Below are 13033 nucleotides of genomic sequence, written 5' to 3'. Positions count from 1 at the left end.
TGGAGGGGGTTTTTTTTTTCTAGAACTGGGAACAGAATGTAATTTTTCTGATACACATCCTGCTATAAAATCATATAGATATATATGTACCTCCTCCTCAAACAGTCACCTGGAAATATACTCAGATATTTAGATTAATACTTTATTATTATAAGTGTTTTTAATTCCATCATCCCATATACAAACTTCAGTTCTACAAGGTAGAGATAGTTACTTCATATGGGATTTCTAATAGCTGTTTGGATCTTAGATTCTTTATGACAAAATATATTTTTGAGACGCAGACTTTCAAGACTGTTCTTTCAATATAAAATATTAGCAGAACTTGCTTAGTGTTTTGTGCATCCAAATAGTTCACTTATTTACAACATTTTATTAAGTAGATACACGTGCTTGGCAAGAAATAAAGTACCCAGGTAGAAAACCCACACATGCCTCCAGTGAATCATAAAAGGTCTAGAGATTGCAATCAAGGGTGAAAGTGCCAATGTTTTTACCTTTGCTGCAGTGCTTGTAGTGTTGTCTCCTTCAGGCCCTCCTTGTCAGCCTTTTCTTCAGTATCTTCAATGCTCTTCAGTAACTGTTCTTTACGCTCCATGAAAGATCTTTGCAAGGCTCCAAGAGCTTCTGCCTCACTTTGTTTGGTTCCCAGCAGGTTTTGAACTGCCTCCAGTTCCACACCCAGGTTATCCACCATAGCCCTGCAGGAGGTCCTCTGCCCAGAAATGCTGTGTTTCAGATGATATTGAGCCTTAGTAAGAGAACCATCCAAACTGATAGCATCAGACTCCAACTTGTTAAGATCCTTAATAACAGCATTGAGTTCCTTCTCCAGCAACTCAGATTTAGCTTTATCCATATTTCCTGTTTTCTCCACTGTCTGCCTCAGCTGGTGGAGCATTCCTGATACAGCACTATGGAGCTCCAGGAACATTCGCAACTGATCCAGGGCCTCCTGTCTTTGGCTAGTTATCTGACTTGCCTCCTGGAAGATCTGAAAGCAATCTTCAGTCTTTCCCTGCAATGTCTGCTGGTCCTCTGGGCTGCTGAAAGAGCCCAATTTCTCTACAAGCTCCTTCACAATTTGTAACTCCTGTTTCTTACTTTCAACTTCCATTGAGTGGTTCTATGGGAAAGAAAGAAAATAGAGCTGAATTTCTTCTTCAAATCAAGAGCTCAGGAAACATTTTAGTACTAAAAACTTATGAGCAAAACAAGTACTACTGAGGGTATTCAGTAGGAATAGTTCAGTGTTACAATTTTGCTTTAAAACTGTCAAATAACAAGTCTGTATGTGACTGCAACAGCATACTGGTTTTCAAACAAATAAATTACTCGCTAGTTCTAGATGAGTATTTAGCCAAATGCACTTTACAATTTCTCCGTCTTTAATATTTACATCCAGAAGTTTACCTTATTGTGAGATGCAGCTAGTTGTTGATCAGCTGTGTTTATCTCTGAAGTGGCTTGTAGTTCAGCAAGAAATTGCTTAATCCAGTCTGAAAACCTGAGCAGGAGCTCTTCAAACTGCCCATGCTCAGCAACAAGTGATTGAAGGAAGTTGATCCTACAGAATGTCAGATATAAATATGAAAGCACTTGATGCAATTTCATCACTTCCCATAATCAAACCCACAGCTGACCGGTCAGCATTAAAATCAATGCCAGATGGAAGGATAGTAGGAAATGTTACTTTAGTTTGCCATATTGAATTTTTAATTCTGCGGAATAAAACAACATTTGAAACCACCTTTGGATCTTTCCTGTTTCCACTCTTTTATTTACACCAAATGTTAGAGATGCCCCAAAAAACCAAGGTATGTTTTTCAATTTTTCTTTATGAGTATAATCCCAGCAAAGCCAATGTTATTGATGGAAGCTAAAGTTTGATATTCAGTCATAGCAATTCCTGCCTATCATCTGAAACTCTGTATTAAGTTAAGTCTCATTAATTTAGGCTGGGGGTGAGGAATTTCATATTCAACTGCCACTGAAGTAGGGAAGGGTAAAGTCTGACCAGAAGAACAAAATTCAAAAGAAGAATCTGTCCAGAGGAGTACTCAGCAGAACGAAGTACCTAAGTACCAATTCTAAACCTTGACCTTAGAAAAACCTTGCCATTTCCCTTAGAAGCTTTTCTACCTAATTTTCAATATGTAGAAGATCATTATATTGTTAAACAATCATATTGACAAAGCACCAAAAAGATTATGACATTGATCAGGATCTATTATTTAAGCTACATTACAAATGGTAAAATATATGTGTTCATCATGGAAAGAACAGAAATCTAAATATATGATAACATACAGTTTGAAATAAAGGTGACAGTTTTTCTGAGCTTAATATGAGCCAGCAGCCTAACAACTGAGCATTTATAGTATTTATGGCAAATTAGAAATTCAAAGTGAGCTTAAAACTACAATAGTGTGGCTTGGCATAAAATAAAGCATATAACTGAAACAGATTATTGGAGAATTTGGAATTTACTTGGGAAATTGGAACTGAGGAAATGCAACATTGCCTTCATTTCCTGCCCCACACTCCTTCAAAGTCTCTTCTACCAAAAAAAAAAATAAAAAAAATAGGGGGAGTGTACGTCAAAAAGATGGCATAATAAATGTGTAGGATTTTTCACCCCCCATTCCTGGGAGTTCAGGGATTGGTATTGATCTAAAACCTTTGTCTTCCAAACGACAATACTGCAAAAAAACACGATTTGGGATTGGGCTTCCTCATCTCGATATTGGTTACTTTAACAAGGAAAAAACACTCTGAGGCACAAACCTTTTATCAACAATTTGTGGTAAAGCTTTCCACCTTTCATCCAGCTCTTCAAATTTTTCTTTTATTGTTTTCACACACTGCTTTGAAGCTGTTGGAAACAGTGACTCATTTAACTGTAAAAGACTTTCATAGACACAAGTGTGGGACTCAATATCTGCTCGCAAATCCTGGGAAAACAATGGATTGAAAAGCTTTTAGTTTAAGTATGGCACCATATTATGCAAAATAACAAGAACTAATAAAAAACCAGCTACAGATTTCCAGTACAGTACTTTGGGTCAAGTGAGTGAGCAGAGGCAAATCCTTGGAGGAATTGTTGCCTCTTAGGACAAGCAGGTACTCAACACCTCTCAGACAGCTAAATTCAGTAGAGATTCGTCAAAGTTAGTATTTTTCTCTCCTTCAGGATGAAGTGTGACTTTTCTATACAGCTTTATTGTATGATGGTAGTGGCTAAAACTGACACTGCATTCTGCAATAGATTTTGTGTGCAGCAAGAGAACTGTGAGGACATGTTGCAAACTGGCTCAAACAAAGCAAAACACTAAAAAACCAAACCAAACCAATCAACCAAACAAACAAAACCCCAAAAACCCCAATATCAAGCAACCAAACAGCAAACTAATCCCCAAAGAAAAAAACACTCAACGACAGAAACAAAAAACCCCAAACTGTCAATTAATTTTCCTTTTCTATTTGTCTTCAAGGAAGAAGGTAAAAAAGACGTTACATTTGGCCAACTGCTTCATATCAATCTAAAAACAAATGGCAAAAATTCAAAGGGAAGGCATAATTTAGAATAGGATGATAGTCTTGTGTTTGAAAAAAATAATCAGAGCCAGACTTCCATTGCAATTTCAAAACCTTCAAGCATTTTTTCATCTGAGAACCTTTCCTCACATGCAAAAAAATAAAAATAAAAGAAAAGAAGTATTGCCTAATAAAGAAATTTCCCTAGAGAAAGGATCTTCTAACAAGCAGACTGATGTCCTTCCTTGATAGATAATAGGATATACCAAGGTACTCAACACCTCTTTTCTTCTTCCTTTTTTCTTTAGCTGTCATACTATAGTTAAATGTAATAGTAAAGTCATTGAGAAATAGCAAGTGGTAATGTAATACCTCCTAGGAGATTTGCAAAGCCCAGAATCAATTGACTTGCCAGACTATAATGGAGCAATTCCTTCCTTTAAAAGACATAGAAATACACAGGAAAATGCAGAAGGACAATATTTCATTTGAAACCTACCTGCAGTGCCAGCAGTTCACCTTCCAGCTTAATTCTGTCAGCAGAAACACACTGCTCTGCAGGCCTGCCCACAGCTTCACACCCCTCCAGCCAGGCCAGGAAGGCAGACAGCTCCTTCTCCTGCCTAGCAAAATCACAGCCTAGAGTTACCAAGTCATCCTCTCAGTCTCACACACTGAGCCCAGGAAGGTCTCTGTGTCCATCACAACAGATGTGGGAGTTTACTCACTTCTGCCACTGAGCCAGAAGATTCTCTAATAAGCTCTGTTTCTCCTTAGCACTTTCCAGCACTTTTTCGTATTTCTGCTGTAATGCTGTGACCTTTTGAGCAGCTTTTTCTTTGTTGGCCACCTTTCGGATACTGGCTGAGAGAGAGGCCAGAGGATTGCTCAGTTTTTCCACAGTATGACAAAGGTCCTAGTGAACATGTAAAACAACAACACATAAACAACAGAGTTATGGCAACAACGGTGGGAAAAATTCTCTAGTTCTATTCATAAGTTTGAAGCAATGCTACATCCATCAGATCATGAAGTCACTTCATAGCTTAGATATTGCTCAGGCCCACCCCAGGTACACGTGCTTCCAGCATATCAATGAGCTAGACTGTAGTGGCTAAAGACTTCCCTAGAAACAGTGCTAAAGGGAAAAATCTCTGCAAAAAAAGAGTCAGAGCTCCTGAATGGGCATTTGACACACATCATCCATGTAGGAAAAGCTCCAAATTCAGGAAAAACCTTGAGAAAAAAAAAATGAGGAAAAAGTTTTCCTCATGTCTAAGAATTGCTCTAATTTATATAGAGTAAACTCAAAACCACACTTCAGCAGCTGAGGACTGTTGGACTTGCAGCCATAGGTGAAGTAGAGAAAATTACTTGAAACTTTTGTCAGCATTAGCTAAAGATCCTTTTCATAGAAATGACATCTAATGTTAACTACATTTTCCTGTGTTGCTGTTTCTAGAAAGCTGGGAAACTTGTCCATATAAAAATGATTGAACTGTAGTACAGTGAGTTAGAAAATCACAAAATGAAACTGATTTAAGATCATGAAATTTCCAACTCACAGGTGTGCAATAGTAACAATAATAATTTTTATAATTACAAGGAATCATATATAGGAGGAAATATTAATTATCTGCTGATAATTTCACATCAAGATATTTAATCATCTTGATCCCCTAAAGAGGAAAAGAACTTATAACAGCATGCTCAACATATTCATAACGTTTAAAAGTCAATAAAAATGGTGATTACAAGTGCTGTCTAAATAAATTCCCCATATGCAAAATATTTTTCCTCAACTAGTATCATGCTTTTTTTGAAGCAGAAAGGTCACGTCCCCCCTGAAAACAGCCTTTGTAAGTAGTTATCAATCACTAAGTTCAGAAGATATTATATGCATTTTACTGCAACAACATTATGACTAAAATTTTTTGTAATATTTTCTTAGAAAGAAAGGCTATGATTATTGTTGAAAAAATACATCAGAACTTACAAACAAAAATACTACACCAAACTCTCTGAGATGGAATTATTTGTAGCTTGAATACCAATCCAATACTTGTTTTCCTTTTGTGATAGACTGAACCAAATATCCAAATAACCATGGATTCCTACCATCACAGATAAAAGTGTCTAAGCTGAAATCTGTCCAGTCTCTTCATTGCCCAAGAAAAGCTTCTTCCAAGGATACATTTTCTTTAATCACAGAATACCTATATTAAAATCCAAGTTTCATGAAAACCTTAGAGGAAAAATATCTAACAGACTTGTTTCTTATCTCCTGTTTTTCATAATGTTTTAGATGCATGAAGTTAAAACTAATAACCTGAAGGATTAGGTGGTAATTTTAGGCTTTGTCCCCCTAGATTGGGAAAGAAATTTTCCAATCCTGCCTGAAATGGTGAGAGGCAGTCCTTGCCTCCTTCTGCCTTTGCCCTGAGCTGTCTGGCATCAGGCAGCCCCTGGTCTGGGGGTGACTGGCATTTCTGTAAGGAGGTCAGTGTGACAGCGTGTCCCTGGGCTCAGCGCCAGGAACAGCTGGCCGCCCGCTCACCGTGCAATCCTGCAGGGCTGCGTATGTTGCTGCTGCTGAAGAGCACGACGTGAGAGGCTCAGCTAGCTTAGCTTCAAATTCAGACACTGACTGCTGCACCTATAAAAAAACAAAGGCAAACCAGAAGCTAAAACCAGCAGGAATTACATAAATGATTCTTTAAATAACATATTTTAAATGTTTGCTGCTAAGAGAAGTTTATATCCTAAACCTTTGTAGTGCTGAGTGCCTTTTGAAGTTAAAAGATACTAACAGTGCTCAGTTCCTCCCAGCTGGGGCAATAACAATATTTAAATTATTTTCTTTACAGCCTTCTGTCAACCAAAGAACGAAGTTAAAAGTGTTTATAAGAAGTATGGATGTGGTTCAATAGTGCAATATCCAGGAGACTCACATGGGTTTGCAAGAAGACAACATAATTTTTATGTATATAAAGTGTGTATATTTTACTGTGTTTCTGAGGCTGCCTTTTAGGTAATTCAAAGCGCAAATTTATGTATCTATGTCTTTCAATTACCTTACAAATTCACTTATTTATTTTAGTCCATCCTGTTACAATATGCATTTTATAGTCAATTTTAGAAAAATATAGAGTAATTCCATAAATTGCTTTAAACAATCCATTAGATTTTTCATAATCTACCTGTTTAAGACTTTCTTCATATTTCTGCTGTGCTGATGCATTCCCTGTGATTGTTCCTTCCAGTCTCTGTGCACGATCTCTTAGTTCTTCCCAATACCTTTTGACCTGAGTCAGTTTGGCTTTAATATGTGCACGTTCTCCAGAGGTAACAAACTGGGAAAAAGCCTTGGCTTCCTCTTCTAGGTTTGAGATTCCAGTTATTTTACCATCTATCTCTTTATTAATAACCTAAAATATATAGCAAAAAGATTCAAAATAAAATTTTAATTATTAAAAAATATTTTCCCATTCCTTTTTTCTTCTTTATGCTACAAACATCCTTCATCAAAAAATTACATGAGGAGAGTTCATTGACCACTTGAAATAACTAGCTACCAAAGTCTTTAATCTACCCTTTATAATACCCCTCTATAATATCTTTAATATACCCATTTTCTTTTTGAAACTATCTCTGGCAAAGGTTTAAAATACAGGCTGCCCTAGAACCAGTGTGCATGAAGAGCAATTACAATTGGCTGAGGTGCATATTTTCAAGCAGATGTGATGGTTCATATTTTGTATCTCTTATATCACAGAAAAGTAGTACACAATTCTCTTTAAGATTAAAAATAAACAGAGGATGGAAAAACATGACTGTGTCACTGAAAAAGTAGTGTAAAGGAGTTGAACCCTAACAGTTGGTTAGTTATGTTTAACAGGTTTTCAAGCACTTACTAAATAAAACATGCCATGACTACAAAGCAGTAGAGATGGTTTTTCTTTTCTAATTTAAAATACTACAGCATAATAAAGGATAAATTTAATTAGATCATAAGTTAGGATGAGTGTGCCCTTAGGCAGAAGATTAAATAAAGAACCACATTGCAGTATAAATAGGAAACCATGAAACAAGGGTGATAATGGTTTTTGGCAATTTTTTATCTGTCCTTTACCTCAATTAGTAAATGTATACAGGCAAACTTGCACTGGCTTTACATTTCAGCAGCTGCATGACAGCAACCGTCTCCTATCATTTTGTACTTGTCTTATTACAAATTAGAGGCAAACTTGGCAGCTACATCATCCAAAAAAGAAACTTATAGTGTTTCTCATTCAGTGGCTATTTATTCAGTTGACACCAATGGACTTGGAATTAAGCTTTTTTTTTCACAACAGTTGTTAGTTTTTTAAAAATTATTGCTGATTTATCATGTCCATGGAGCTCTCAAAAGCAATGGAAAACACCCATTGGGAGAGATTTGAAAGATGAAAGTGATTTTCTTTGTAACTGAAGTAGGCAAGAGCATTCTCAGATAAAATAAATGTTAGAATATGTATATACATGAAAGCAACAAAAAACTTTCTTGAAAATGCACACTCAAAGCACAGGTAGTGCCCAGCTTCTAATACAATAGTGATAAAAATATGGTCTCTTTCTTATAAAGCCATTGTAAAGCTCAGGAGTGGCTTGCTGCAACATTCAGTCAAAAATTAGCAGGGTGACTGTCAAGAAAAAAGAAGTGGTGTTATAAGAATTTATAGTTTCTCTTTATGCAATGTATTCTGAATTAATTTGGATTATAAAATATCTTTTTTTGTACGAGAACGTGTTACTGAGGAAAAATACTGGATTTGCAGTCCTGAAGCTGAAATTATCTAACAATGCAGCAGATACAAATGAGGCAGTGCTTTCTCACTCCCACGCTATTCTGTTAAATTCACTCAGTTACATAAAACAAAGTGATTTTCTTTGTAATTGAAGTAGGCAAAAGAGCATTCTCAGATAAAATAAATGTTAGAATATGTATATACATGAAAGCAACAAAAAACTTTCTTGAAAATGCACACTCAAAGCACAGGTAGTGCCCAGCTTCTAATACAATAGTGATAAAAATATGGTCTCTTTCTTATAAAGCCATTGTAAAGCTCAGGAGTGGCTTGCTGCAACATTCAGTCAAAAATTAGCAGGGTGACTGTCAAGAAAAAAGAAGTGGTGTTATAAGAATTTATAGTTTCTCTTTATGCAATGTATTCTGAATTAATTTGGATTATAAAATACCTTTTTTTGTACGAGAACGTGTTACTGAGGAAAAATACTGGATTTGCAGTCCTGAAGCTGAAATTATCTAACAATGCAGCAGATACAAATGAGGCAGTGCTTTCTCACTCCCACGCTATTCTGTTAAATTCACTCAGTTACATAAAAGAAGGTGGATAATTGAGGCTTTCAAACTCGCACTGAGTCTGCCACCAATGGTAACTACTTGTGATAACTGTCATTTTGTTCCACCAGGAATTTCAGAGAAATGTGTAGGTGAAAATCTGGCTCTGCTGAAGTCACTGGGGCTTTGCAATCAGCATCACCAAAATCAGAATATTACCACTACTGTGTAGGATAATTACATTCAGCTGACCCCAGGCTTTTTATCTGGTCAGCCTAAGGTGTCAAGGAGCACACTATTTTTTTTTTTTTTGTCATCTGCCCTATGTTGAAATGTTCCTTACTAATATGGTGTAGTAGAAATTATGTACTAAGAATGCTGATTAGTGTTGTGAAACAGAGTAGCTCATCAGGAAACTTACAACAAAATATAACAAACTCTTCAAAATCAGGCACAAAGCAATGCTGCTGAAGCAGATCTCCAGCTATGTCCATGCATTGGAGGTGACATGACATGTTTCACATATCACAGCTCATAAAGCTCAATAGTTCACTTGAGGTACAATGATTTACCCTATGCCTTGTGGGGAGGATTTTCTGGTTTATGTCTGTTCACTTAGGTGGTCATAAACATCATCTGCTGACCATGGTGCTTATATGTGTAAGAATTATGACGGAATTTTCAGAAACTTCCAATGCAGTGTAGAAATCACTGCTTATCTGTATCTACAGTAAGGAACAAACTTTCAGGGAACTGGGTTGGAGGAAGCTAGTAGGACTTAAGGCTCCATTTACACAGACAAGAACTGACACACTGCAATGCAATATTAGCATAATTTGATGCACTTATTTTCTATCTTAAACACTGGAATCCTGTCAACTAATTATTGAAAAGCAGGACAATACTATAATATATGCCAGTGGAATAAGCACATACATATTATTTCATAAGGAAACTGTTTTTGAATTGCTGTGGTGATGAAACAAGAATTCAAACATTGTTTTGTTGTTCAATTATGAAATCAAGAGATTTTATTTATTTAGTCTTTGTAAAGTTGTGAACAAATTAAGAACAGGATAATCTGTCAATAAACGCTTTCTATCACATGAAACAAGTGCCTAATAGGAACCTTTGGAAATAGTGTCACAAACTGGTCTGGAAGCAGCTGCACACCTCTGCACCTCCTGAAGAACAAGTAGGTCACAGAAAAAAGAAAATGGCAATGTGTACTGCCTACTGAAAAATTCTGCATCCTTAGAAACACGCCATTCCAGAGAAGGTACATTTCTATTTGTGGAAGCGTACAAAGTCAGCCCTTGAGATTAAATGCTTGGAGACAATATGCACCTCAGTCAGCAATTTGAAACTAAACCACTGTGTAACTACAGGAATGTACATGGAACTGCAGACAGTAGAAATACAATCACATAAAATTTTATGTAGGTTTTCAAGCTACCAAGAGCAATAGTTTCTTTATTAATTCAGCATAAAAGATACATAAATCAAGTCATAATTAGCTTGCAAGATTAAAATCAAGTTCTATAGCCACTAGCTGTTGTATGTTTAAAAAAACCCCCAACTTGTATTTATGTAGCTATTTTGTTGAGATTACTCAAAACATAAGAAGGGTATAAATTATGTTTTTAACCATACACACAAAGACATCATATATGTAAACACTAAAAGAGAAGGCAACCTGTAAGAATTTTCCTTTAGTTTATATAAGGCCTTACTGCTTTGTATATTCGTGTATAAAACGTACCATCATTTCCTCGCGGTACTTTTGAAACATGTAAAATGTCTCTTTTCTCATTTGGCCTCTGGAAAAATAATGGCTAAATGGGCTTTTAATACTAAACATAACAAGAACTAATCACCTTGATTTGGCTGATCTGTATGTCCAAAGGAGATGATGATGTTTCCAAAGTTTCCAGTTCTTTTTCTTGTTCAGCTATCCAGTTGGACAGAGCTTCAAAATTTTTGCCAAAATGATCCCACTTGTTTTTCACCATTTCCATGCTTTTAATACTAAAATTAACCAAATCAATTAGAGAGAATAAACAGTTTAATATAATGAAGCTGCCCATATTCTTGCTAAAATAAAAATGGAACTTATTCAATCTACAGGAGGGTATTTTTAAAAAGTTCTCATTTTAGAGGATCAAGTTGTGCATCTAAATTAAAACATGGCTCTCTATTAAATCATGCACCAAAAGTCAAACAAGTGCATTAGTAATAGAGGGGAATTAAGTGGTAAAAGAAAGTACAGCTTTATTAATCAGCTGTAGAAGAATTTCACCATAGTAGGAAGAGAAAGGAAAAGCAACATCAACAGGATGAAATTTCTATGAAATAATATGGAATGATGATTAGACCAGAAATCTAAATATTTAGATAAGTGAGTACATAGATGTTCATCATTTAGTCCCTAGACCAGAATGATTTAAACCAGTGAAATATGGACATACACACAGTCACCAATGCTTGACTGCTTTATTGATCTTGCTTTTTCATAACAGCAATCTCCACCTCTTATAGGAAGTTCATGTTTGCTGTGGCAATGATTTCCTCTCACACCAAAGAATCAACAACAAATGTGACTCAACTCCCTCAGAGTTAGTAGTTTTACATTATAGGTATGTTAAACAGAGACAGGTTATGAATGATTTTTCTATGTCTGGGCTTGCAAACAAAGTACCTATTTTTTTGTCACAAGTAACAAGGCCATTATACAAGGCCTAACAGCATTAACTTTCAGTATACAAGTTTCTGCTCCTTTCAAGTAATTTAAACCAGTCCTAATGTAGGCCCTGTACACAGCTTGCAAAACACACATTTTCTACTTCATTGAAAATATTAAAGTTTCATCATAAAAGTTTGAATATTACAAAATGTCAAAATACATTTTCCTTCTAAATATAGTCTAAAAACCATTCCACGGTAAAAAGTTCTTAACTTCCCCCCCCCTCATTAAAGCTAGAGGAATCTTTAAGAAAAGATGTAGCCTAAAAATGTAAAAGGTGGCCTTTTTATTTTTTATTTATTTTCAAAATTTAAAAAAAAAAAAAGTCAACAGCCATTTACTAATAAGAGTGTATGCAAATTCAAGTTATTTGTAGGAAAACAATGCGCAAAAATATTTCACTCAAACTCAGCCCATGAAAATACAGCTGGAAATCAGAATCCAGGGACCAATTCAGTGGCACAACTGCTGTTGCATGCCTTTGTTGGAGTTTCTTTAAGAAAGCCACAGACTGTAAAGAATAAAACCCCAAACACACTGCACATCTCTGCATGATTGCCTTGGAAGACAGATGGGCTAAGCTGTTACAGTAGCTGACTGTGGAGAGCTGCCCAAAATTTTCTCTTTTTTCCTGTTCCCTGGCACACTAACTAACTTATGAGTTTGGAATAATTTCACTTTAAATTACTTGCCAAGATCTTTATTGATGATGCAAGTCATAACTCTTACATACTTACTATGAGTTCTGTAGATTCCCTGTAGATAGCTGTAAGTATTTGCACCTTTTACAGAAGGTAGTTAGCTTTTTATTATCTGTCACTCTACCACAGACATTCTGTACAATCCATTCATTCAACTAAAACCTATTTCATATCTACACTGAAAGGGTATTATCAATGATGACTTTTATTTAAAAATAAATTACTTTATAAAAAAAGCAAATATTAATTGCTGGAAGGGTAAATTGCTTACCCTTCTGAAAAATCACACTAGTTTTCTCTCTTACAGTGGAGAAAAGGTGCAAAGAATTTAGTAAGAGATAGTAGAATTTGACTGTAAATCACTCTAGCTCTTCATGTTGGAGAAAGCACTACATAAATGGTCAGACCATTTGCTGCACAGGCTAGTTTTTCTGGTTTATAGCTGTTCTTTCACACCAAGAAGAAAATGACACTAAATTAAAATCAGATTAACATGACAGTGGTCATTATGAGGAAAAACACCCCAGTTATTTGGGTATGGCCCTTCGCTCATATTCTGTTTGAGGTGATGGTAACTTCTTAATCTTATGCAGCAAATTATTCAAGGGAGTAATTCCAGTAAGACAAAATATAAATGGCACAGTTATGTATGACTTGTGTATCAGATCTAGTGTATGCAAAAATACTGATTTCATACATACAAACGTATCT

At 35.7% G+C, this 13033-nt stretch overlaps 1 protein-coding gene across 21 annotated transcripts in view; it reads right to left on the bottom strand.

Annotated features, from left to right (window-relative positions):
- SYNE1 (spectrin repeat containing nuclear envelope protein 1) overlaps positions 1-13033 on the bottom strand; it is a 293146-nt gene that overhangs the window by 170176 nt on the left and 109937 nt on the right. For all 21 annotated transcript variants that reach the window (XM_039707342.1, XM_039707354.1, XM_039707356.1 and 18 more), the window contains 8 exons: positions 10756-10906; positions 6738-6965; positions 6095-6193; positions 4266-4453; positions 4037-4160; positions 2788-2954; positions 1414-1567; positions 498-1126 (listed from right to left, as the gene is read on the bottom strand). In XM_039707342.1, the coding sequence (XP_039563276.1) occupies positions 498-1126; positions 1414-1567; positions 2788-2954; positions 4037-4160; positions 4266-4453; positions 6095-6193; positions 6738-6965; positions 10756-10906 (1740 nt within the window). The remainder of the gene's footprint in view (positions 1-497; positions 1127-1413; positions 1568-2787; positions 2955-4036; positions 4161-4265; positions 4454-6094; positions 6194-6737; positions 6966-10755; positions 10907-13033) is intronic.

The sequence above is a fragment of the Passer montanus genome, unplaced genomic scaffold (genome assembly GCF_014805655.1).
Source record: "Passer montanus isolate IOZ18808 unplaced genomic scaffold, ASM1480565v1 scaffold2, whole genome shotgun sequence".
Classification (NCBI taxonomy): Eukaryota; Metazoa; Chordata; class Aves; order Passeriformes; family Passeridae; genus Passer; species Passer montanus.
This window is presented reverse-complemented; position numbering and strand designations above follow the sequence as displayed.